Source organism: Seriola dumerili, unplaced genomic scaffold (genome assembly GCF_002260705.1).
Source record: "Seriola dumerili isolate Sdu_G_001 unplaced genomic scaffold, Sdu_1.0 BDQW01000415.1, whole genome shotgun sequence".
Lineage (NCBI taxonomy): Eukaryota > Metazoa > Chordata > Actinopteri > Carangiformes > Carangidae > Seriola > Seriola dumerili.
In genome coordinates this window covers 96,480-123,617 of record NW_019174670.1, presented here as the reverse complement: position 1 = coordinate 123,617, position 27,138 = coordinate 96,480, and the positions used below count along the sequence as shown (strand labels likewise).

At 45.2% G+C, this 27,138-nt stretch overlaps 3 protein-coding genes across 3 annotated transcripts; 2 read left to right on the top strand and 1 right to left on the bottom strand.

Moving 5' to 3' along the window:
* The first annotated feature begins 1,952 nt into the window (after positions 1-1,952).
* On the top strand, positions 1,953-13,389 carry LOC111233653 (transcription intermediary factor 1-beta-like). The gene is made up of 14 exons (XM_022761521.1): positions 1,953-2,109; positions 3,245-3,307; positions 3,517-3,694; positions 3,786-3,912; positions 4,025-4,141; positions 4,241-4,355; positions 4,773-4,919; positions 5,016-5,127; positions 6,605-8,124; positions 8,222-8,421; positions 9,506-9,617; positions 9,703-9,759; positions 10,773-10,904; positions 11,645-13,389. Exons 2-14 carry the CDS (start codon positions 3,248-3,250, stop codon positions 11,903-11,905), a joined length of 3,138 nt encoding a protein of 1,045 aa, XP_022617242.1. The 5' UTR covers positions 1,953-2,109; positions 3,245-3,247; the 3' UTR covers positions 11,906-13,389.
* Positions 13,390-14,057: 668 nt separating this feature from the next.
* Positions 14,058-17,414, top strand: LOC111233687 (ras-like protein family member 11B). Its single transcript, XM_022761562.1, has 4 exons — positions 14,058-14,378; positions 15,122-15,175; positions 15,293-15,369; positions 15,988-17,414. The coding sequence occupies exons 1-4, from the start codon at positions 14,276-14,278 to the stop codon at positions 16,366-16,368; spliced, it is 615 nt and encodes a 204-aa protein (XP_022617283.1). The 5' UTR covers positions 14,058-14,275; the 3' UTR covers positions 16,369-17,414.
* Positions 17,415-17,417: 3 nt separating this feature from the next.
* Positions 17,418-25,705, bottom strand: LOC111233670 (perilipin-2-like). Its single transcript, XM_022761544.1, has 7 exons — positions 25,682-25,705; positions 24,854-25,052; positions 24,284-24,366; positions 23,609-23,846; positions 23,162-23,343; positions 19,685-19,951; positions 17,418-18,538 (listed from the first exon to the last, which is right to left on the bottom strand). The coding sequence occupies exons 1-7, from the start codon at positions 25,703-25,705 to the stop codon at positions 18,134-18,136; spliced, it is 1,398 nt and encodes a 465-aa protein (XP_022617265.1). The 3' UTR covers positions 17,418-18,133.
* Positions 25,706-27,138: the final 1,433 nt, after the last annotated feature.

Sequence of the window (27,138 nt, the reverse complement as noted above, 5' to 3'; positions counted from 1 at the left end):
GGAAGTAGGAGCCAGTTGTTCAGCTAAACCAAAAATAGCCGCATCAGTTGCATTGCTTAGCTTCAAAACATTATAATGAACATAATTTATTCTATCAACATTTTTATTGACAGTGAGCGGGAACAATGCAGAAAATAGAGGAAAACTTTCAATCCCTGCAGCCACTTGATCAGTTAATTTGTATTCATCGGGCACACCTCGTGGCACACCTATACTATCTATGTAAGTTGGGTTGTTTCTTTGGAACTCTTGTTGGAGCGTGGTCAGAGAGGAGCCCAGGTCACGCCTCTTTCGTTGAGGAGCATCCTCTAAGGAGACAATAGTCATAGGTACAATTAAACGTACATTTGCACATACTCCATTCCAGTTGGTGGGCAGAGAGAACTGGCAAAAATCATCAAACAGTTTTAGCTTTAATAGGCTGGAATACTCCAACAGTGGTCAAAATACATGACTGTCCCCCCTCCCTTCCTTATTTTGGCACTATATTGATCGCCAAACTGGAGACGCCCCTGGTTTTCATTTCAGAAATCTGGTCACCTTACCTCAGGGACGTTTAACTCTCTTGCTCTCACAAACAATTAAAGATTCAGAGAGTTTTTCAACACCAGGTTCATTTCTCCTGAAATCAAACCCGGAACATCTGGAAACCTTTCACGAGAGTTTCAAACAAACTTCACAGCGTCTCTTTATCTCTTTATTTGATTAATGTTGTAATTATGATAATCCTGATGAAGGAGCGTTGAAGCTTGACTCGTCCTCTAAACAAATCAGTGTCAAGCTCTGTCACATTTTATATTCAAATCACAAGTTTTCATTTACACATGTAATGAACGTTTTGGTCAGAGCAGGATAGTAACTTACATGACTGATGGTCACACCTCTAAGTCTGGAAGTCCTGCCTTAACCCCTCCCCTATGTTGCTTTAACACTGCCATACATTAACAGTAGTAATGACTGTCAGTCCTCAGGATCAACACTGGTTCAGTGGAGCTGAAGTTCACTGAACTCTCACTGTCATGTCAATGAAATCGGTTTGAGATAGAGATAGAGCTTTTCTTCACCTGTCCAGTGTTGGTGAGTCTGTGTCCACTCTAGTCTCAGGTTTCTGGTCTTGGTGACAGGAAGTTTACCCTGACATGGTCTTCTGCTGTTATAGGTTAGACGTGTTGTTCACTTTTAAGCTTTTCTGCTCAGCACAGTTGTAAAGAGTGGTTATCTGAGTGACCATAGCCTTTCTGTCAGATCCAAACAGTCTGTCCATTCTCCCTTGACCCCTGACCTCTCTCATCAACACAGAGTTGCTGCTCACTGGATGCTGTTGTTGTTGTTCTGTTCTGTTTGGCTGGACACCATTTTTTCATGGACATGATAGGTTCTCTTTAGAAAAATAGGTGGAGCTTCGACCTAAGAAGGAGGGATGGCTGACTGTAGGGAGGTGACAGACTTCTGAATTGACCATAAGTTTGCTGTACAAACAATTTTAGCAGGGAAATATAAGAAAGAAAGAAAGAAAGAAAGAAAGAAAAAAGAATCTTTCTTTCACTGCTTGGACCCCTAATAATAACGACAACAGAAACAATATAAATACAATATATAAACATCAAATAAATATACAATATATATATATATATATATATATATAAATATGTAATATGTATGGAAGAGGATTAGGGGCACACAGAAAAAAATGTGGCCCTAATCCTCTCCCATAATGTATATGTATATTTATATGTAAAATGCTATGAAATAGGGTGTGTGAATGTATAAATGAATATATAGATTAAAAAGCACATGTATTTGGACCCTTTGGAATCTGCCCATCATCTCTTGCAGCGTCTGTTTGCAGTGTCCAGTCTTCAGCCACGAGGTGGCGGTAATACACCTGGTTGATGGAGGTCCGCCGCCAACAGAAGAAGAAGAAGAACCAGAGTAAGAAGTTGAAGAAGAAAGAAAAAGTAGAGTCGTCGTGTTCGCACCGATCAAACGGCGTTATTAAACTTTAACGAGGATTTTTAGTTTGTAGTAGAGGTTTGTTTTTATCTGGTTCGAGTTTCCCGCCGGTGGAGAGGTACCGGAGAGGAAGAGGAGGAAGGCGCGGATTTAACGGTAACGGACCGACACACAGGGCTGAGTTAACCCGTGTTATCACATCAACTGTCACTGACTCGGTTTTTACAGACGTTACGGCTTTTAACACAAAATGTCTCCGAAACATCACCGAGGACTTCCGAGGGTCTAGTTCCTCAGGCGCCGTTAACTGAGCGCCGGTGTAAACCGTCCTCTGTGACCCGGGATTTAATTTCCTGTGATTGTTGTGAGTGTGTCGGACATCCCGGGTAAATCCTCGACGCTGTTTCAAACATCTGTTTTAATTATGAAGAGAAGAAGAAGTTTTCACTGCTTCTTCTTCCTGTTTGAAGTTTTTATTGTAGTTTATCATAATATTCATAAAAGCGATTCTCTTCATACTTTCATATCAATTCAATTCAATAAACTATTTGTCGCCACGAGGCAATTTAAAAGCCACAAAGATTAGAGATTAAAAAACACACAAATACACAACGAAGAACACACAACCAGAGCAACACACACTGTTGACATGAAGCAAAAACAATTACATGAAGAAACAGCATCTGTCTGTGTCTCTCTCTCTCTGTCTCTCTCTGTCTGTCTCTCTCTGCATTATAAATATACTAAATGTTAAACCTATAAACTCAATGTATCCATGTCTGAAGTTAGTTTTGCATGTGAACCAGCCTTTGCAGGAGGAAGTTTGCCGTGACATGTGACATGTGACCTGGAAGGAATAAAGTTTTTACTTTTTAAATGGTCTGAGGATCCCTGGAGATAACGGTGTGAGGAGTTTGTGTGAACGGACCCAGGTTGGAGAAAGATGGGGGATTTTTGGAAATCTGACACCATCAGGTTTGGGGAATCTCGGGAAAGGCTGGACACCATTGTTTCCATGGACATGATAGGTTCTCTTTAGAAAAATAGGTGGAGCTTCGACCTAAGAAGGAGGGATGGCTGACTGTAGGGAGGTGCTCAGGCACTCTGTTTTCAGGTTATTCTCTTGAAGAATGAACTCTATTGCATTGAACTGTGTCCAGCTCTGTGAGTTCTTCTCTTTGACTCCAGTAGATGTGCAGCTGGAGTTGGTGAAGAGCTCCAGACCTGGACTTCTGACCTCCAACATCTCTCTCTCTCTCTCTCTCTCTCTCTCTCTCTCTCTCTCTCTCAGGACATGAGTTCTCCTCTCAACATGGAGACAACAGGAGATCCAGGAAACAGCCTCAGTCAGCAGGTAACACAGGGGGGTCCTGGGTCCTAGTCCACCGTGGGTTTAAGTCGGAGGTTTCAGACTCTCAGACAGGGACCAGGTCTCCTGAGACTGACAGGGCCGCCTGCTTCCTGTCTCACCTGGACAATGTGACATGTGTTAAAGGAGGAGACTCTGACATCTGACCTCTGACCTGTGCAGGTTCATGAACACGTCTCCATCTGTCTCCTCAGTGCTGCAGCTGTGTCTCCTCCTCGTCCAGATGTTGGTGTGTGGACTGTAGAGAAGCTCTGTGTCCCGACTGTGTGGTGGCTCATCGCAGAGTCACTGTGACCAGATCCCATCGGATCCTGAACCAGAAGCCAGACCAGTCCACTACAGACCAGTCCACTACAGACCAGTCCACCACAGGTCAGTCCACCACAGGTCAGGACACTTTGTGTTTTCATGTGGTTGCAGGATGTTAACGATGTTAACGATGTTTATCTGTTTATCTTCTCAGGAGACGTCTCGGCTCCTCCCACCAAGTTCTGCAGACATCACCCATCTGAGCCGCTCAAACTCTACTGTTTCACCTGTTACCAGTACACCTGTAGAGACTGTCAGCTGATGGCTCACATGAACCACAGGTACACAGTAAACAGAAAATATGTAGAGTGTGATGTCACCGAGCTTTAAGCCCGCCCCCTTCTAACACCTTTACATGCTGTTGTCTCTGCTCTGACTCCGCCCCCTCCTCAGGTATCAGTTTGTCGCTGAAGCGCTGGCCAATATGAGGAAGCAGCTGGAGGCCTGGGTTCAGCCAATCAGAGCGCAGAGAGAAACAGTGAGGCGCAGCCTGCAAGACATGGAGACCAGGTACAGTCTGAGGAGAGTCCTCCAGACCTCCCCGGGTCTGTGACGTCACAGTCTGAACCCCCTGAATAAAGACCATGATGCTTTGCTGCTGTGTTCCAGGCTGCGGGACGTCGCCCGGGGGGAGATTCAGCTGAAGACGGAGCTGCAGAGTTCTTATAAGATCTGTTCTGAGATCCTGCAGAAGAGGATGAGAGACATCCTGGAGGAGGTCAAGGTACTGTCCAATCACTCTGCTCATGTCCTGGTGATGTCAGAGCACTTAATTGGCAACTATTATAATAATCAATTAATAATTTTTGTCTTTTTTTATGCAAAAAAAAAAGAAAAGCCATTTCAGCCTCTTACACAATAAACTGAAAATCTATGGGTTTTTGACTGTTGGTCTGTGACATCAGAACTTTTCACTCTGGTTTGATGTTTTATTCACTAATTAATTAATCAGTTAATTAGAAAATCAGTTGCAGCTTCAGTCACAGTGTTTCGCCCTCTGAAGTCTTTGTTCAGCTGCTGAGAAATGTTTCCTGTTACACAGCAGGTTTTCTGACCTTGAGAAGCAACACTGACTCTCTCTCTCTCTCTCTCTCTCTCTCTCTCTCTCTCTCTCTCTCTCTCTCTCTCTCTCTCTGAGCAGAAGGCGTCTCAGTCAGAGTGTGTGTGGATCCAGAGGAGGATGGAGAAGCTGAAGAAGCTGCAGGAGAAGCAGCTCTTACTGACTGAAACCACAGACAAGGCCAGAAACATCCAGGAGCTGTCCGCTCTGTTCACCTGGTCGGCACATGTGAGACCCTCACCTGCTGCTCAGCAAACCTGTCACCACCACACCTTCTGGACAGTCCAGCCAGTTTGACCTGGTCTTGGTATTTTCTTTCTCCAGATCAAGTGTCAGCTGAAGGATCTTCAAGACCAGGACCTGTCTCCCCCTCAAACCATGTCCCAGCTGCAGGTCCTCGTTGACGAGAAGTCTATGGGAAACCTTTTAAACTTTGGTGAGTTGGAGACGCTCCTGCTGCAGGGTTCTCTTGTGTCTTTGCTCTTTCAACAGTTGTATATGAACAAAGTTCCTCCACCAGTCAAAAGTTTTAGATCGCTGCCATTTTCCCTCTTTTTACTGAAAGTTTAGCAGCTGAAGTTCAGTGAGAAACTTTTGGGTGAAGTTGCCAAAAAATAAAAAACAAACATCGGAGTTGGAACATTTTCAGGGATGAAGTCAGAGATTAACGGCTTCCCTGCAGCAGTGGAAGTGAATGATGGTGGATGATGACAAACGGTGTCACTACACCCTGTGATCATCACCATGACAACACTGTACTGCAGGAAGTAGGACTGTGTCCTGCTGGCAGAGTGGAAGGAGACAGACAGACTGGTTGGTCAGGACCAGAGCTGGTCTGGATGAACTGGACTGAAGGTGGAAGTGACACGAGTGTGAACTTCTGAACTTGTCTGATTTCTGTTGTAGTGAGAAGGACCAGGAGTCACACATTTAGATTCACTGATTCCTTCTTTATTTCTTCTTTTCTTTAATTTATGAGACATTCAATTCAGTTTCAATAAAAAGTTCTCAAACTTCAGACGCTGGTGTTTCACCGATTCATTAATGTGTTCAAACAGAAACAATCTATTGAGCTTCGACAGGAAGGGTTTTGTTTTTCCTGAGTGACATCTCTGTGAACGCGTCGCCTTATTCAGCAACTAGCAGTTTTCATTATACGAATAATGAAATCAGGCTTCTGCCAGTTAGAGATCAAACTCACTGTCAACAGTATGAAGACCTGCAACGATTCATAATAATAATAATAATAATAGTAATGAACTTTATTTGTAGAGCAAGATGCAGCTTTTTGACAAATATAAAAGGTGGACTTAAAACAGAAATCATTAAAACAATAAGAGCTGATTAAAAGCTAAATTGAAGAGGTGTGTTTTCAGTTGTCGTCCACTGAGCCCGTCCCTCTAATATTTCTTGGGGTGCTCCACAGTTCAGGTGCATATTAATGGTAAAGGCTGCTTCCCTAAATTAGTCGATTAATCGATGAGTTGATCCACAGGAAATTAATCAGCAACAATCACGTCATTGTTTTAGTGTTTTTTAAGCAAAACATTTGACATTTGAAGATGTCACTTTGGTCTGAAGGAAATTATAACAGGCATTTTATTTTACTATTTTCTGGCATTTTTTTTTTAAACAAAAGGATGAATTGATTAATTGAATAAAACACCAGAAACTGGATTGTTGTGTCGTTAAAATCCATCACTTCAACCACATCAGTGGTTTCACTGTGTGATTAAATGTCGTCAGCCCGTCATCAGTTTGTCGCTCTGATGAGTCTCTATGGGCTGTTCCTGATGACGTCACGTATTAGTTGCCTTTTGATTGGCTCTGAATGTCCTGATGTGAAGATGATGAACTGTAAAGTGGCAGTTGATTGGTTATCGGCCGCTGACGCTTCATTGTTTTTGTTCCAGGTGAACTTAAAGTTACATGGATCCCTTTCTCTGTCTCACAAACCTCCAATCAGAACACTCCAGACACCTCCAGCCCCTCCCCCGCTGTCACCCCTCCCACCTCCACCTCTCTGGCACCTTCCTGCGAGACCCTTCCCCAAACTAGGACCACTAATGACACTGCCTCACCTGTTCCAGTACAGCATCCCCCTTCGTCTTTGTCATCCTTGTCCTCCCCCCCCCCTCCCAAATCCAGGACCTCTACGTCCAATCAGTCGTGTCCTCCTCCCTCCTCCTGCCCGAACCTCAACCAACCCACTCAACCTGTTCAGTCTCTGTCCTCCTCAACTCTGAGGTCAGTGTCTCACCAGAAGACAAACCAAAGTCAAGTGATTCTGACGAAGCATCAGGTCCAATCAGCTTGTACCTCAGTGAGTAAGCAACCTATCAGGTCTGGTTTGTCCCTGTCCAAAGCTCTGTCTCCATCCTGTAGTGTTCAACTCGTCCAACCGGCTCTAGTTCTGAACCAGCCCACCAACATTCCCCTGATCAAAACTCAAATTCAGACTGTGTACCAGGTGTCCGGCAGCTCCGTCACCCTCTACCCAGTCATGCCTCAGTTGCCTCAGTTGCTGCTCTGTCAGACTGTTTCCTGCCCTCCGGTCTCAGGAAGTTGTCAAAATCTTCCTGCAGCCTCTGCAGAAAACTCAATCTCTGTTGGACAGAGCCACATGGTGGCGCCAAACCACTGTACTCTGACAGATGAAAGCTCTGCTGCGCACACTGGACTTCTTGCTTCCCAGCGTCTAATCTGTGATAGCGCACCTTATCCGTCCTCTCTGAAACACCAGCCGCAGAGTCCAGTGGTGATGGCGGAGGCGGACTCTGCCTGTGATCACAAAGTGCCAGAGGAGGCAGCGAAGCCGCATGAAACCGCAGAGAACAGACCGACCTCCACCGTGTCTGAAGGAACCAAACCTTCAGGGAAACCGTCTCTACCTAAAACAGAAGACAAAGATACCGAAGGACCGAGCGTTGGTGGTCTCAGTCCCTCCACAGAGAACAAACCGACCTTCATGGTGTCTGAAGGAACCAAACCTTCAGGGAAACCGTCTCTACCTAAAACAGAAGAGAGGGATACTGAAGAACTGAGCTCTGTGATTGGACAGCAGAACTTCAATCTGAGGCGACGTCAGATCAAAGTGTCTCTGTTCAGATTGCAGTTGTCCCAGCCCCGACCTAGATGTCCCCGACCTGGTGTCAGTCTCCCTGTAGAGAATATACCGACCGTCTTGGTGTCTGAGGAGCCCAAACCTTCAGGTAAACCTTCTCCACCTCAAACAGAAGACGGAGATACTGAAGGGCCGAGCTCTGTGATTGGACAGAAGGACTTCAGTCTGAGCCAATATCAGCCTAGAGTGTCTCTGTTGAGACTACCTTTGTCTCTGCCCCGACCTGGACGTCCCCTCCCTGGTTTCATTCTGATCCCTGGAGACACTGAAGATGAGGTTTACGTGGAAGAGGTTGGTGAAGACTCTCAGGTACGAAGTTGCATGTTAATCATGTTTAGTCCAAACAAACTTGACAAAGTAGGTTTTAACAACGGGGTGAGACGACTGTTGCTCTGCTGTGTTTCAGTCCTACGTTGATGATGTCTCCGATGACTTAGGGGATTCCACGGACCCTCCGTCGTCTCCGTCGTCTCCATCGTCTCCTGTGACCCTGCAGATACTTTCCTGCTCTGCTTGTGGATCTGCTCACGCTTCAATAATCTGTTTGTCCTGCGGCCGAGGATACCACAGAGACTGTCACCTTCCTCCTGTTGGACCTGACGTTTGGTAAGAATGACTTTACCACATGTTGCTGTGTACCACAGGAGCTAGAGCGCTTCGTCCACTAATCGGAAGGTCTGCGGTTCGTTTCCCAGCTCCTCCAGCGTTCATGATGAAGGGAAAATACTGAACCCAACACTGACCCTGATCTAACAGCAGTGTCTGAGGGTGTGTCTGGTAGTAAAGCGCAGTGTGAATGGGTGAATGTGGCTTGTAGTGTAAAGTGCTTTCAATTGACAATAAGGCTAGAAAAGCTCTATATAACACTGTCCATTTACCAATCAATACTTAATATTAATATCTTAATGTTACACTTTGAAATGTGTCTTGAGGTGCACCAGGGCACCACATTAACAGCTTTTAGTTTTAAACCCATCACTCTTGCTTTGCTAACGTCTGGTGTTTTTAATCGCTGCTGACCCTGTTTTATTTTGAAAACTCTGGGGTTATGTTTTATTTTGAAAAGTCCGGGATTGCGTTTCAGTCTGGATGGACAGAAACTGAGACTTTTGGAAACAATGACACAGACGCCCACATTCGCCTCCTGATTGGATCTTCTCAGTCTCGGGTTTGGGTTAGCACATGCTCAGTGTACCTGAATGCTCCCGTGGCTCAGGAGGTAGAGTGGGTCGTCTTCTAATTGGAAGGTCGGTGGTTCGATTTGATTGGTACAAACATTCACTTGGACTCGAGGATGAACTGGTAAGATTTTGGTGGTCAAAGGTCAAAGGTCATGGTGATCTCACAAAACCTGTCTTTGGCCATAACTCAAGAATTCATCCACTAATCATGACACAATTTAACTCAAAAGTCTATAAGAATAAAATGATATTTTATATCCAAAAGGTCAAAGGTCAACTTCACTGTGACATCTTAATGTTCTGGTCATTATTCAACACTGTAACTCTTGAAGGAGAGACTGTGACCATGTTTCCTGACACTTGTCCGGTTGATGGAGGAAACAACAGACGGAGGAGATTCTAGTTTCTGCTAAAATAAAATCACTTTATGTCCCAGTTACAGAAACTTGGTTAAATCACTTTCATTCAGACTGTCCTCACACTTCACCTCTGTCCTCTGTGTCTTACAGGTCAGAGTGGATCTGTTCGTTGTGTCAGGACCTGTCCGACCCCTCGGACCCCTACAGGTCTGAGAGGCCACAGAGTCCACAGAGTCCCTGCCTCAGTCTGCAGGACCAGAGGGTCAGAGTCCTCACACACACAAACATAACATTGATCAGTGATCAGTTAATTCGCTCTCATACGTTCTCTACTTTCTGTGTTTCAGAGGTGCGAGAGTCTGCTGCTGCAGCTGAAGGTTGAAGGCTGCACTCCACTGTCTGAGGTCAGTTTATCCAGTGTCCAGTAGCTAACGTTAGCTTAGCTTACATATTAACAATGAACAATAAAATCGCAATACGTCATTTCTTAACAAACATCATCACCAACAGACGTGCCATCAAAGACCTGAACCAGGTCCTGTCACTTCAGATCTTACAACTGTTAATGTGGCGCACGTTACTGGTCGCCCAAAAAAACAGCTCATAGAAGACTGCATGCTCTTACTTTGAAAAGTGGAAATGGCGTTGTTAGTAGTTGATCACGTGTTTTCCGAAAGTGGCCGAGTGATACGAGTGGAGTGACGGAGAGTTTGTCTCAAAACTAAAATGTGTAAAATTCAAATCCGCAAGCGAAGAACTGAGATCCACAAATAAAAAACTGATTCACAAATGTTTGAAAGTTGTAAATGTTCAGAAGATATTCACGAATTAATGAATGAATTGAATGTGTTCACAGATGTGGTTTACACATTTCTGTTTGGTATTTGTGGAAGGTGTTTTATATTTACACGAACAGTCCACCTCTATAATCCAGTGTGTGATTCCTGCCACTCTCAGATCTATCCATCTGAGGGTGCTGTTCAGACACTGAGCCCTCATCAGCTGATACAGCTCCAGGCTGTGACCAATAGAAAACCGTCCTCTTCTGTCTCGTCTCATAAATGAAGACAAACCATCATGTCCACAAAATGTCTGAATCTGGTTTTCAGAAAATCTTCAGCTGATGTTCCCGCGTGGGACTGTCAGTACATCTGGTGTCACAGTGAAGGCAGCAACTGCTCTTATTGTGAAACACATACAGGAAGTGATCGGTCTTTATCCTGCACTAACAGCAGGAGACATGGACTCTCAAACCAGCAGAGCTGAGACTTTGATCTCAGGTTCAGATGAGACTGGAAGTAGTTTGTCCAGCAGGTGGCGCTGCAGCAGAGTGAAGCACACACACACACACACACACACACACACATACACACACACACACACTCACACACTCACTAATGTTTGTGTTTGTTTACAGGTCGGTGATGTTTGGTCTCATCTGACGTTGATCTCGGAGCGTCTGACTCTCCGTCGCTCTCCTCATTATCAAACAGCTGCAGAGTTTCTGTCGGACATCTGGCATCTGTTCAAGGAGATATCGTCCTCTCAGGTGTGTCCACCTGCTCATTCACTCATGATGGTTCATGTATGGATTTCTTCCTCTTATGCTCTAGGGCTGGCCGATACGGCCATATCAGTCGATATCAATTAATATTGTTATCTCGATAAATGCCTCATCGTTATTTCTTTCAGCTTTAGAGGCTGATTTTTGCTCCTGAGTGAAAGTTGAAGAAACCAAACTGTTTTAAACTGTTCTGTTTAGTCAGAACACGACAAACACTTTCCAAACAACAGAACATTTAAAAACTCTGAGGTACAAACATTCAAAATATGATCAAATATGCATGATTGATTAAATCAAAATCCTTCTCAGTCCTTTTTACTCAGCAAAGGAAATAGAAAATGAGGTTCTGCAGTGTGACACGGCGCATGTCACATGATCAGACTGAAAAATACATGAAAATAAATAAACAGACAAAGATTTGCACTTATTTGTTTACTCCGCTCCGACTTCAAGCCTGTCAGCCGCTGCGTCGTCTGTAAATAAAATCACACGTTTATGATCTCATTTGAAGATCTTTGTGAACAAGGAGGTTCCACGACCTCACCATTCACCTGTCTGCTGCACCAGAACCAGAACCGTCACACATCAGCTTCAGTAGCTCAGTGTGAACCCAAGTCCTTTCTACCTTACAGACTAAATGCTCAGAGTCAGAGCTCAGTGTTTATTGGTGAGTGGTTGGTGATTGGTCGTCTGACCTGTCAATCATCCTTCTCTTGTTCTTACAGGACGACCTCGTCCTGAACAAACTGCAGGAGACGTTTCACCTCAGGTTGAAGGAGACGTTCAGTTCAGAGCTTCATCATCCACCTGTGACAGCACCCAGCTCAGAGAGGGGGGAGAGGTCTGCACACCTCCACCAGGACCCCCCAGACACAGACACCAACCAGTCCAGACTGAAGGAGACCAGGAAGAGGCTCAGAGACTTCCTGACTCTGATGGGACCCTCAGGAGCCAAGAGGACGAAGACGGACAAGATGGAGGAGTGAGACGGGAGAAAACCCGGAGTGGATTATTTAGTTTAATGGGATTGAGCTGAGCTGACGACCAGGAAACCCCGAGGTGGATTCTGTGTTGTACAAACTGACCTGGACTCGTGGATCAGGACTGAGGGATGAGGAAGTTTTGATTCGTTCATCCAAAGTTTTTCTGTCACTGTTTCTGGCAGTTATTACTCTGAGACCAGAGGTCATGTGACTAAGACCATTCTGATCCTGGTTCAGACTTCCTGGTCTAAACTGGTCGAAACCCACAAACCACGAGGCGGGAAATCTGTCAGGTGACGTCAGCAGCTTCTCTTGTTAAATCGCAGCTCGTTAATCACAGCAGGTTCATCAGATCAATATTATTTCACTGAGTCCAGATGTTCAGAACTGAGACTGTGAGAAGATTGATCTTTGATCTGTGGCTGATTGATCGATCAATAAATAAAGAGTTTGACAACAGCTAGAACAGTTCACTCCTTTGCACAAACACACACTGTGACAGTGAGGTCACATGATCCTGAACGTCACATCAGGGCTGATCCAGATGTTCCAGTGGTGAAGTGGAACCAGTTGATTAAGTATCTTTTCTTCGACCTCACGACACGTCAGAGGAAAACATCCTCGACTGAAACTTTAATAATCACTAATCACTAATGATCAATGAAACGACACGACAGGAAGCAGAACTGCTCTGATCTGTGGACGCCAAAATAAAACGTGCACATCTGTCTGTTCACAAACACATGAGGCTTTACTTGTATTTAATTGTATCATTGATTTTTTCTCTGATCATAAACTTTGTGTTAAATCTTTAAGAAATTTCGTTCATCCCCCAAAACAGAGACGACAGGCTGCTGTATATCTCCAGTAGTTTCTGTAGAGTCTTTTCCTGTGGTCTTCCTCCTGTTTCCTTCTTTTAAACGTTTTTCTTTTCGTCTTGTTCCATATTTTATATCTTTTTTTGAACATATTTGATGCTTCAGTCAACGGTGGGATTGACTGTTTACTGTCGCTGCAATTCTTTTCCAAATCAGGTTTCTCTCAGGTTTCTTCTTATTGTTTCACTTCGCTGAATTTCCAAAGTAAAACTTCCTGTAACTGTTGAATTCTTCCTAAAGATGAACATGTTATGCTGAGGGTGAACAGAGGTCAGCGGTTGCTCAGTCTGCCATTTTTATTATTTTGAAAGTCTTAATTTACCCAGAATTCATTGTACCACAGTCCGATTTAAAATAGTCGAGAACTAAACTGATTTGTGCAACGTATGAATTTAGACCAGCTGACCTTTGACCTCCAATAAGTCGATCAACAGAAAATTAAACAGCAGCTGTTTTGATCATGAATAATTTTTCTGACTGTGAGACACAAACTGCATGTTAAATATTTATAAAACATGAAGAAGAGTTGGTTATTGTAGAGACATGTTCTCACACAAACCACCTCAGAGTCATTATTGATTAACTATTTTGATTGGTTGATTAATCAGATGTTCATCCGTTTCCCAGAGCGTAAATAAATGAAAGTGAAGTGACGTTTATTTGTCGTTGCTCCTGATAAAATTAATCTTTTTGTTTCTGTCTGAAATTTAAATCAAGTAAAACAAACTGACACTAAAACTGAACCTGCTCCTCACAGCCAGCAGGGGGCAGCACGTCAATGCTGCCGTGATCACACAGACACACAGACCTCAGGAGGATCATCATCATCATCATCATCATCATCTTCATCAACTCAAACTGTGTGAAGTATTCAGTCTTTTATTTATTTCCATAAAATTCAAAATACAAATCTAAAGATTCAAAACAAACAGGAAAAAGTCGAGAATCAGAATTAAACTAAAAACAAATGTTTTCATGAAAAGAGTTTTAATCTAAAGAGACTGAGACTTTGTTCACGATCGTCTCCAGTGTTTATCAGTCTCTGCTGAGACCAGATCCATGTTCAAGGACCTAAAGGGGGACCAGGATTTACAGGTTTGGTCGTTAAAAGCTCTGTAATCCAAGAAAAGGATCTGAAACCAGCTCTGAAAACTACAGAAGCCAAAGGCCTGAGACCAGGACCAGTGTGAAGCCCAGCAGCAGAGTTCTGGATCAACTGGTAACCCTAACTTAAACCTGACTCTAAACTGGACCTGTTTCTAACCTGGACCCTCACACTCTGTGATCTCAGTCCAGCTTTGATCGTCACCACTATTGACTCAACATCCACCAATCAGACAGAAGAGAAAAACTGACCAACCACAGACTGAGGGGTGTGTCTGACAGCTCTGAGACCCCGCCCACACAGTCTATATAAAGCCCAGAACCTGAACCAGGACATGCAGACCTTGCAGAAGCTCACAGTCCAGTGTTTGCAGACCAGTCCTCAGTCCTGATGGTGGTGGAGCTGAACAGCAGGGTGGAGGTGATGGAGGGAAACCAGCAGAGAGTGGAGGCCAACATCCTGCTGCTGGGGGCTCACAACGTCGGCAAGTCTGGTACGAGATCTTCACATCTGACAGGTTTCCTGAGGGAGCGGGAAGTGTCCATCAGATGCCACTTTACACCATATTTCATATTAATTCATTTAAAATTAAACACTATTTAATTAAAATATATAAATATACAAAATATGTAAAGTCTTCTAGTTTCTGTCTGAAGGTTCAGTTTTGATGTTCTTGTTCTTGTTCTATTGTAAATTATCAGATTTATTTTTAGACATGTTCCAGTCATGTTCCTGTAGTTTTCAGTCTGTAAATGTAAATACAAATTATAAATATTATCAGGTTTAAATTCATCTGTTTTCTTTGTTTATTCTTCAGTTTAGATTTTGATCAATCTTCATTTAGTTTCTGTGTTTTAGTTTTTTATCAAAGCTGCTTGATCTTTTTTAGATTTAATTAATCAGATAGAATTGATTTTTTTAAATTACATTTTTAAACAAAACTTCTGTGGTTCCAGATATGAACATCTGTTTCTTTAGTGGTTCTCAACCTGAGGTGTAGGACCTCTCAGAGAGACCATCAGATGATTTGGGGGTCTTTTCTTTTTAAACCCTGAACTCTCCTCCTGCACATTTCTGGCAAACTGATTAATCAGCAGATTGATCAATGATTATTCAATCAATGTTGTTCACTGAGATTCAAACTGGAGATAAAATATTTTATTCAGTTTCACTTTCAACATGTTGTTGTTGTTGTCGTTGTCGTTGTGTATTAACGATCAGTTTCTCTCCCTGCAGCTCTCACTGTCAGATTTCTGACCAGGAGATTCATCGGAGAGTACGGAGACATCGGTGAGAGAATACTGCTCTGTGATTGGTCAGAGGTGTCTGTATGTGCACTGTGATTGGCTGGTTAATGCTCGGTCAAAAACCCTCTGACCTCATGTTTGTTTTTTGTTGCTGTTTCAGAGTCGGTTTACAGCCGAGTCGACAGAATCGACGGTCAGAACATCTGCTTTAACATCTGGGACTCTCAGTTCACACAGGTGGGAAACACACACACATACACACACACACACACACACACACACAGTGAAGATGTCACAGCTGCTGTTTATAAAAACAATTTTTATCTAAGGTTCATTCTTGACCCTTCAGCCACACCTCATGGCCTTCATCAGGAGGCTCAGTTGTCATGGAGATGGTTCAGTTGCTGTGTGGATTTTGGGTCACATGACAGCAGGTACAACCACCTGTTATTACCACCTGAGTAAGGCTCCACATTCATGTATATTAATCCATCACCATGACAACTGAGGAAAACGCCATAGACTGATGAAGGCCATAAGGTGTGGCTGAAAGCTCCGCAGGATGAAAGTTTTATTTTATTTAAATTGTTTTGAATAAAAATAAAAATAATGTGAAATTCTTTTGTGTCGTTTTAATGTGGAGCTTCAAATGTTGGAAGATGCTATTCTGTCTGAAATCATCACCTCTGACCTGTGGCCGCTGACTGACTATAATAGTTAATAATTTAGACTCTTATTTTGAAACTCCCCCCTCAGTGGTTAAATGTAGCGACATCAGTTTCTCTGCTTCACCTGAACAGTCAGTTTAAATGACAGAGCAGCTGCAGTCAGACTCAACCTGCTTCCTGTCCTCAGGCCGGGGAGAAGCAGCTGCAGTGGGCCGACGGGATGATCCTGGTCTACAGCATCTGCGACCGCGGCAGCTTCGACGTGGTCCGGCAGCAGCTGCAGCAGATCCGCGGCGGCAGGAAGCCGTCGTCCGTCCCGGTCCTGATCGTGGGGAACAAGCGGGACCTGCAGCGGTACCGGAGCGTCTCCAGCGAGGAGGGCCGGCTGCTCGCTCTGTCGCAGCGATGCGGCTTCTTCGAGGTGTCGGCGGCCGAGACGTACCACGGCGCCCTGCTGGTCTTCCACCGGCTGGTCGACCTGGTCAGAGAGACCCGGGCCCTGAGGAAGACCAACGCCGGAGTCCGAGGGATCGTCCGCAGCGTGTTCGGAAAGAAACGAGCCGAGTAGAGGAGGAAGGTTCAACACGTGAACGTTCTTTACCGAGTCTGACATGAGCAGATACCGGAGCGTCCGCCTCAGGAGAAAGGTCAAAGGTCAAAGGTCAGGGACGAGGTGGTCAGAGGCATGTTGAGAGGAGCGTCTTCATGTGAAAGTGTGGAGGGAAAGTTGGCGAAAGAAAAGTTGTAGAAATGATTCAGAGACAAGAGGCGGCTGCTGATTGGACAGAGGGAAAGACTGAGCTAACTGCTGATTGGACAGAGGAGTTCACATTGAAACATCTCAACAACCCTCAGACGGACTGATGTTCATGATCCCCAGAGGATGAATCCCTCTGACTCTGGTGAACCTCTGACTTTCCTCTAGCGCCACCCTCAGGATCACATCTGTGGATTTTTGTGGATTTTTTTGTGGAACGTCTCAACAACCATCAGATGAACTCAGACGTTCATTTTCCCCTGAGGATGAACTGTCATAACTTTTCCTGTAGCGCCACCATCAGGTCACTGTTTTCAGGTCTCTGGTTTATAACATGGTGAATAATATTGGTGAAGATTAAACCTGACAGACATCAACACGTCAGGATCACATTCCTGCTCCTCAGAGGATGAACCCTCCCACATTGCAGCCTGTAGGGGGCGCTACAGCGCCACAAGGCTTCACTCTGCAGACACAGGTGACCTGAGGGAAATCATGTGACCTGATCAAGCAGCAGGCCGATGAAGTGACAGAATAGTTATTGATTAGAATATAACGATGTCATTATGAGGTAGTTGGAGCTAAAGAACCTGAGTGAAGTTCAAATGCAGATCTGTAAATTTTTACGTTGTTTCTGTGAAAATGAAATGAATGTCACTGATGATGAAACAGACGAAGAGGCGTTCAGAGACGACGCTGCAGATCAGTTTGTAAACACGTTGTAAACAGACGATTTTTCTAATAAAAACTGAAGAGAAACTGAGTCTGTCTTTGATCCTGATACAAACACAGTGAGGTGAAGTTGTGAGTCCAAGAAACTTTATTGAACACGTCGCAGGTCGACAGCTGCACAACATTCAAACACTTTGATCTTCTGTCTGTGAAATAATGAGAATAAACTCGTCTGATTTAAATAACATGTTTAAACAGTTTGATTCAGTTCAGTCTCACGTCATCAGTCAACACTGACTCTCTGTCTCTCTTCATTCAGCACAACAACACATTAAAGGTCCAACCTGTCACCTTTTACTTAATTTATAACCTTTAATATCACCTTTAAAACCTGTAACAACCAGCTCGTCACTGTGAACTCAGCTGTTACAGATTTCACCAGTGTGTCACTGTCGTCATGTACGGTGGCTCTGAGGAGCCAAACAACAGGTCAGATAACACCAGGTTTATTATTCAGCTCAAAGAACATGTCGTTAAAATCAATGTTTTCTGTGTTTCCTCCTGTTTTAAAGTAAATGTTCAACATCTTCATATATTCAACATGATCATATCGACTCACATTTAACACTTACGCATTGTGAAGAAAATAAATATAAAGCTGGACTCTATCATAGAGAACTGTTGTTTTTTAACTAGAACTCGCTGCCGTTTGTTTGTTTGTTTGTTTGTTTATTGTTTGTCTAAACTAACGATCCGATGGCTCTGTCGATGAACGTGAACGCACAGACCAACACCAGCTCAGGCAGAAACGGCTGATCATCGGGGGCGGAGACGGGAGGCTGTGATTGGTCAGTGGGCGGGACCGGCAGCAGCGATAGGTGGTGGACGAGGGCGGGGTGGAGCCTCAGTCGGCCGTTGCCATGGCGTTGGCGGTGTCCTCGGTGGAGTTGGGGTTCAGGTACTCGAAGGCCTTCTGGCTCTGAGACACAAACTGTTTGAGCGGCGCCAGGAGCATCTCGGTGGCCGAGGGCCGCCGGTGGACGCCGACGTCGAAAGGGACAGACAGGCTTTCCACCTCCAGGGCCGGGGCGTCCTTCAGGCTGGAGCGCCGGCCGTTAGGGGGGTCGGGACTCTGGCGGCCCACGGAGCCTCGGGTGGCGCGGGAATAGAGACTCCGGCGGCGCCGAGGACGACCGTCCATTGCCTTCAGGAAGAGGCTGTTAGCCGAGTTGCGCCGAGACGAACTGTCGGACATGAAGTCCTCGTGGTTCAGGAAGTCCTCCACATCCTGATGAGACGGCTGCTGCAGCTGATGGACACACACACACACACACACACACACACACACGTCGTTAGTTCAGCTGCTCTGAAATGTAAACACTGTTATATAATAATCATATAATTTAATATCAAGCCTGTATTTTCTTGAATATTTGATTTGATCTCATTCAGATCTTCATTTGTTTCTAAACCTCAAACTTCTGATCTCCGCCTGTGGATCAATAATGTCTCATCAATCATTTATTTCCACATCTCACTATCTGTCGTTGACTGATCCGGATCAGGACCAGGACTTTCCATATGAACTACAAACATGGCGTCGTTTTCAGACACGACTCCAGTCATTAGACACTGATTGAGACGTGTTGATCTTCTGTAATTATTGATTTTAAATCATGTTGGTGAATCAGCTTCATTTTCACAATAAAATGTTCGATACAGACACATGAAGGTTCCCAATCTCATTAATCAATTCATCTACTGATCATTTTCCAATCAATCATTTTGTTTATAAATTAATAAACATTTTGTCCAAAACATGAAACTTAAAAAAATGATTACAATGATTGTTTGATTTTCAAATAGATGAATTATCTGTTGCTCCACTGATTAATTGATTAATCATTAGTTTGTCAGCCTCTAGATAATAATCCATATTCTTCTCACCCCTCTTCCTGCTGCAGAAGTAATACATAACAATCAAAGTTTAATTTATGATACTGAAAAAAGGAAATATGTAATTAATTGTTGTGATTAAAATTGAGCTACAAGCTTTAATAAGATGTTGTTTCCAGTTTGTTCTGCTGCCTCCAAAAAAAGTAAATAGAGCTTTAAAACACTGATGTTGATGGAGGCTAACAGTTTCCCCCTGCTTCCAGTCTTTATGCTAAGCTAGGCTAAACACGTCCTGGACTGGAGATGAGAAGAAGAAGATTTACAGATTCACATCACATGCAAAAGAAAATAAATATATCCACACATACATTTATAAACCAGAGCCCAGACCCTGATTCTGACCCTGATTCTGACCCTGATTCTGACTCTGATCCAGACCCTGTCCCTGAGTATTTTGGCGTCTCAGAGATGCCGTACTTTCTCATCATTAACGTGGGCTGATGAATCTCTCAGGTAGATCTCAGGTGTGTCTCAGGTGGCCCCTCCCCTCTGGACTCACCATGTTGTAGAGCGGCGTGGCGTTGATCACCAGCTGCAGCAGGATCTTCGACAGTTCCTGCAGGTCTCTGAGCAGCTGCTGGATCTGGACCGGCAGCTCTCGGACCTGCTGGACCGGCCTCAGCTCTGCCAGCGTGGTGGCCTGACTCTTGATCCTGTTCAGGGTCAGCTCTCTGATGTTCTCCGACCGGTACACCAGCGCCACCATGAGGCTCTGCAGGTACTGCAGCAGCTCCCCCACCACATCCAGGACCCGGCCCAGACCCACCTGCAGGGAGACACACCGGGTCCAGAGTTAGCTAGAGGATTTCTGAGGACTCAGGTGAGATCCGACTCACCTGGATTATAGAAGTGACTTCACAGCTCCAGTCTCACTTCAACACGAGGACATTCACGTCTGCAGAGTTTTTTTTTTCCAGGTATGTGGTCAGTGATGTCACTGATGATGTCACTGATTCACACCTGAACTGAACTCACTCGTAGCTTGATTATTAAACCCAACATTAACAGATCCAGATAATAACCGGTTAGTCTCAGTGAAGACAGACTGAACCAGACAGAACCGGACCGAACCGGACCAAACCGGACAGAACCAGACAGAACAAGACCGAACCGGACAGAACCGGACTGAACTAGACAGAACCAGACAGAACAAGAGCAAACCGGACAGAACCAGACACAGACGGACAGAACCCAACTGAACCAGACAAAACCGGACTGAACCAGACAGAACCAGACAGAACCGGACAGAACCGGACTGAACCAGACAAAACCGGACTGAGATCTCAGTGGCTGCTGTAGAAGGTGGACTCTGTTTCTACAGTGAAGACTGAAGCTTTAGTTCAGAGATCATGAGTTTATCACGTATGTGTTTTAACTGTTTAAAGATGATGTTCTATCATTAGCATGTCCGTTAGCATGTCTGTTAGCATGTCTATTAGCATGTCTGTTAGCATGTCTGTTAGCATGTCTGTTAGCATGTTAGCCAGTTCACTGTTCACAGTGTAATCTTCAGTCTCTGGTTCAGTCTGAGGCTGCTGACCTTTGACCTGAGGATCGACAGGAGGTCTTTCCCGTCACCAGGTCAGGGTTGATGTGTGAACACACTGTTCTCAGCTGGCAGCCTCCAGTTTCCCAGCAGACCAGACAACAGACCAAAATCTCTGGACCAGATCCAGAACCCGGAGCTGGCAGCAGAGAGACACGTGAGGACACGGAGACTGGAGAACATAAACACAGAGGAACAAAGAGAACACAACATAAACACAAGGACAGGAGGACAGGACAACCTGCAGCAGAACGTCTGTGACCATCAGGGTCCAGAACCAGACCAGACCCTCTGGATCTTGTCCGGGTTTGGACCCTGTCCTGGAACAAACCTGACCCAATGGAGCGAGAGAACAGAGAGCCTCTGTCTCTGTCGGCTGGTTTCACTCAGTGAATCAAACTGTTCCGGGTCAGAGACTCGGTCTGAGCTGGGAAAATCTGCAGGGTCTGATCAGGTTTCTGGGTCAGACCGAGTCCACGGGTCAGAACCTCTGACCCGAACAAACACAGGTCCAGGGACAGCACGGGGAACACAAAGAGCCAGACCAGCACGTGATGGAGAGGGGTCTGTACCAGAACCATGCCAACACACACACACACACACACACACACACACACACACACACACACACACACACACACACACACACACAGGTAGTTCAGTACAGACGAAGACTGCAGGTCATCAGGGGACAGGTGGGCTCACCTGAGCTGAACTTGAATGAATATGAGTCTGGCTCAGATGGTTAATGTGAAATGCATGCTGGGATATAGTGTTCTACCAGGTGCTGGTTCACCCTCTCTGTGGCTCCCAGGCTCTGGGTGCTGGATTTGAAAGGGGACGGGTGCAGACCCTGAGCGGGGCGGGGGCGGAGTCAGTCTCAGCTGACAGTTATCTGTGCATCAGCTCAGATGCTGTGTGCAGCACGTAGGCACAGGCAGGAAACTGATCCTTTATCTTTAATGGAGCTGGTTTTCCTGCAGCCGGGAGGTCCAGGTCTCTGCTGGATCCAGACTCTGATCTGTGTGAGAGCAGCCACTATAAACTGAGGATGTTTCTTTTAAATGGAGCTGTGAACAGGTCTGATCAGTCATTGATCATCCATCGGTCATTGAGGAAAGAATCTGAACTCCTCTGATGTTTTACAAACTAAACAATTAATGAATTCATGTGAAATGTAAAAACTGATGAGAACAGCTGCGCTAAAACCATTACAGCAACAGTTTTAATAAAATTACAAACATGGAGGACTTCCCTCTGGATCTGGATTCGGTTCCCTGAAGAAAGAATAACAAGTCACCCTGACAGTTACGGCCTCAGGAAAACCAATCGCTCACAAACATCCCTCCTGTATCTGGCTGATCAATGCTCTGAACGACACAGAGCCACAGTGAGGTCCCGGTCTCTCGTCTCTGTAGCATCCTGTTGATCTGTGTGTTGTCACTGACATGTTGTTGTTGTTGTTGTTGTTGTTGTTGGTGTTTGATTGCTGATGTCAGCTGATGCACTTATTTATTTACTCTATTTATTCTTTATATGGATCTGTTAGATTGTAGAAATTAATTGCCCTTCTGGGATTATAAAGTATTCTGAATGTGAATCTGAATTTAATGTTGTGGGACCGGGACCGGGACCAGGACCAGGACCACAGGGGTCTGGACTGTTGATGTGAGGAGGACTGATGTTGTATATGGAGCAGCATGAAGAAACACATGTGTCTGGTCACGTAGTCAGCCCACACACACACACACACACACACACACACACACACACACACACTCCTCTGGGAGCAGCTGCCTCACGTCTCCTTGTCTGTGTTTGTTTCTGCTGCAGATTTTTATCAGTTTGTTCTTTTAGAAACTAAAGATCAAATCTTACAACAGCTGAGACACAGAGACAGAGACGAGTCTGAAGACAGAGACAAAGACACAGAGAGACAGAGACAGAGAGACAGAGACGAGTCTGAAGACAGAGACAGAGACCAGAGACAGAGACGAGTCTGAAGACAGAGACAGAGACACAGAGACAGAGACACAGAGACACAGAGACAGAGACCAGAGACAGTGACGAGTCTGAAGACAGAGACAGACGAGTCACATTAAACACATAAGAACACAGTGTGAAACACAGAGTGTGAAAAGACGTCTGTTGTCCTGCTGTTTGTCTGTCCAGCTCATGTCTCTGTGTTCCTGCTCTCCAGAGGATGAACCCTTGACTCCATGATGTGTCCTCCAGCGCCCCCCTCAGGACTGACTTCACAGGTGTAGACTGTGTTTAATGAAGTGATGTCACAAAACAACCTGTTCACCTGGTTTCCTGTCAGAGGAAACAGCTGTCTGTGCCCACACATCAAATCAAGCAACATGCCAGAGGTGACAACACCTGTGCAGGTGGACCCTGGGGGCGGGGCTTTAGGACACTTTAGGTCACCTTGTCAGCAGCGTCTCCCAGCATCGTGACGGCTTCCTGCAGCTGCTCCCTGACCTTCATCATACGGTGATACAGCTGCAGACTGAGGCTCAGCAGGAGACTCCGCACCCTGGTCCACAGACTGGGCTCCTCATCCTCATCTTCATCCTCGTACTCCTGCACCCTCATCTCCCACTCCCGACCTGACCATAACAACATCAACAACAACATCATCAACAACATCAACAACAACCACACAACAATGATGACAACGACAAACAAAAACAACAAAACAACAACGACAGGGGCGTTCAGGAAATTATTCTGATGCACGATTTTCAACAGTCCGTCACTGGACAGTTTTTGTTTTCTCACAATCTGAGTGTGACACACACACACACACACACACACACACACACACACACACACACACACACACACACACACACACACACACACAGTACTCACGTAGTGTGGGTGGGAGGGGCAGGTAGTAGGCAGTGGCGTCCTCCAGGCGGCTCAGCATGTCGTCCAGTCCTGATGTGGCGGCTCGGCCCACCTGAGTGTCCTGCAGCTGACGCACCGCCGCCCGAGCTCCGTCGGCCAGACGCTCCAGCTGATCCAGAGCTCCGTCCAAACCGTCAACCACCCACAGCTGTACGTCGTCCAGGGTCAGGAAGAGGGCGTCCTTCAGGTGACCCACCACCTGAGGAGGGAGGGACACCAGTTACAGATCCAGGAAGTTTCTCCTCCTCTCAAACACAAACATGAAAATCTAGTTGAATGTGAGAAGACGGAGTCACAGCAAATGAGAATTGTCATAAAACATTAAACTGAAGTCACCTGCAGATAAATACAGGTGTTTCTACAGACACAGTCAGTGACCTGGTTTAACTCATGCAGCACAGACACACTGATGCATCAGCAGTTGGTTGTTCTCTGACGCCCCCTGCTGACAGTCTGAGAGCTCAGCACTCCTCCACTCCTCAACAGGGAAATCCTCCAGACCACAAACCTCCTCAGCCGGTTTCCACTCAGTTTCACTAAACACCTTTTTATTTAATTACTTTAATTATTCTCTAATTGGTTCCTTTTGTCGTTTATGATTGTTGAGTTTACTGAAACAGTGAGAGCAGAACAAACCTCATCTGTTGACTGGTTCAGGATGGGGAAGTTTCTCTCCAGACGGTCGAGACCAACCAGAGCAAAGCTGTTGGCCACTTCAACTGGGGGGGGGGGGGGGGGGGGGGGTATTACAGCTTTATACTGGTTACACTGGAGAAATACATGAACTGAAACGATTTCAACATAAGACTGAAACATAACAAGTTTTAGCAGTAGTATTAGCAGTAGTAGCAGTATTAGCAGTAGTAGTATTACCAGTAGTATTACCAGTAGTATTAGCAGTAGTATTAGTAGTAGTAGTATTAGCAGTAGTAATATTAGCAGTAGTAATATTAGCAGTAGTAGTATTAGCAGTAGTATTAGCAGTAGTAGCAGTATTAGCGGTAGTAATATTAGCAGTAGTAATATTAGCAGTAGTAGTATTAGCAGTAGTAGCAGTATTAGCAGTAGTAATTATTAGCAGTAGTAGTATTAGCAGTAGTATTAGCAGTAGTAGCAGTATTAGCAGTAGTAATATTAGCAGTAGTAGCAGTATTAGCGGTAGTAGTATTAGCAGTGGTATTAGCAGTAGTACTCATTTCCACATACTCTGTGGCTCCAGGGTCTGGAGAAGGGGCGTGGCTTGCTTCATGGCTACGTGGGATACGCTGCGAACTCCGACTTCAGCCGCTCCTCCCATCATCCCCAGCAGAGGGTAACGACCTTTGACCTCCGAGTACACTGAAGTCACCGACTGCAATGCCGAGCGAACCAGAGGCAGGCGGGAAACTCTGAACATGGCACTGGTCTGAAAACACCCAGAGACACAGAGACATTCAGGTCAAACACTGGCTGGTTTATTATCATGAGTTTGTCTTTGCTGAAACCAAGGACAGAGGAGAGAGGACAGAGGAGAGAGGAGAGAGGACAGAGGATAGAGGAGAGAGGTAAGAGGATAGAGGAGAGAGGTAAGAGGAGAGAGGACAGAGGAGAGAGGAGAGAGGAGAGAGGACAGAGGAGAGAGGACAAAGGAGAGAGGAGAGAGGAGAGAGGACAGAGGACAGAGGAGAGAGGACAGAGGAGAGAGGACAAAGGAGAGAGGACAGAGGAGAGAGGACAGAGGAGAGAGGACAGAGGATAGAGGAGAGAGGACAGAGGATAGAGGAGAGAGGTAAGAGGAGAGAGGACAAAGGAGAGAGGACAGAGGACAGAGGAGAGAGGACAGAGGACAGAGGACAGAGGACAGAGGAGAGAGGACAGAGGACAGAGGAGAGGACAGAGGAGAGAGGACAGAGGACAGAGGACAGAGGAGAGAGGACAGAGGAGAGAGGACAGAGGACAGAGGAGAGAGGACAGAGGACAGAGGAGAAAGGACAGAGGACAGAGGACAGAGGAGGGGACTAGTTCTGGGTCTTGTCTCCTCTGGTCTGGACTCACCTCATGATTTCGACGATCTGACATTTCTCCTTCACCAAATCTGAGGAGAAGCAAACAGAGAGGTCACAGAGCTTCCTCCTCCTCCTCCTCTTCCTCCTCCTCCTCTTCCTCATCCTCCTCCTCCTCATCATCATCTTCACTTGAATCAACCTTCAGTTCAGCATGAGGCAGTCAGCTGCTGCTGTGCCACAAAGCTGAAGACTGTTCAGCTGCAACCAGCATGAAAATCATCTTCTCTCTGCGTGGAGGGACCAGGACGCCGCTCTCCACTCCGACCCCCCGACACAGACCGCTCATTCAGCCAGTTTCTGGTGGCTCTTTAAAATGAGAGCGCAGAGAAACGGCGTGAAGAGGCTGATTGGTGAGGATAATTCAGACATTTACACAGGCTCAGTCTGCGGGTTTGGATTTCCAGAAAATTTAGAGGAAATCACCTCCGATTAATCATGACATTTCTCATGGTCAGATCTGGATCAGTCCCAGGTCGTTAGTTCAGTCTCTCGTCTGTGTCCTCGCCTCATTGTCACTAATGTGAAGTTCATCCTCAAACTCAGCTCTAATCTACAAACACAGCCACATCAACATCTTAATTCAATCTCATAACTGCATCAACACAGACCTCAAACTACACACACCACACCTCCTAGAAAAGTTCTAATTCTTAGTAGATGATCCAGATCTGACCCAAATCTACTGGGTTGTCCCAGGACCTGTCCCTCAGGACTTTCTGTGTGATCCTGCTGACAAACAGACAAACAAACAGACAAACAAACAGACAGACAGACAAACAAACAAACAAACAGACAGACAAACAAACAGACAAACAAACAGACAAACAGACAGACAGACAAACAAACAAACAAACAAACAGACAGACAAACAAACAGACAAACAAACAGACAGACAGACAGAAGAAGAGACTCATGAAGTTGAACCTTGTTGAAACAAAAGAGAGACGATGATGATGATTCCTGTGGAACCTTTAAAAAAAAAAAAATTGTCTCATGACTGATAAACGTAGATTATCATAAACACACTGATGATTTTCTTTGCTCATGGGCAGATCAACCTGCTCCAGGTCCTGGGCCAACATTTGCCTTTGGGCTCCTACTGACCCCCCCGACCCCCCGACCCCCACACCTCCAGCCTCACAGCAGAAACCAACATGTCCTCCAGCTGTTCATACACAGCAGCAGATGATCTGTCTCATAGTTTGGACTCAGATGATCAATCAATAATCATTAATCATCAATAATCATTTGAATCATTTTTTAAAGCAGAGATTCTAAATATTTTCTAACCAGCTCCTGAAATGTGAGAATCAGATGAGTGAACTCAGTTTGTGTGTTTGGACTTTTATAGACTAAACAATTATTGAAGAATCAAAAACAATAATCAATAATGAAAATAATCATTAGTTGCAGCTTTAACACACACTGTAAAACCTGGTTAGAGTC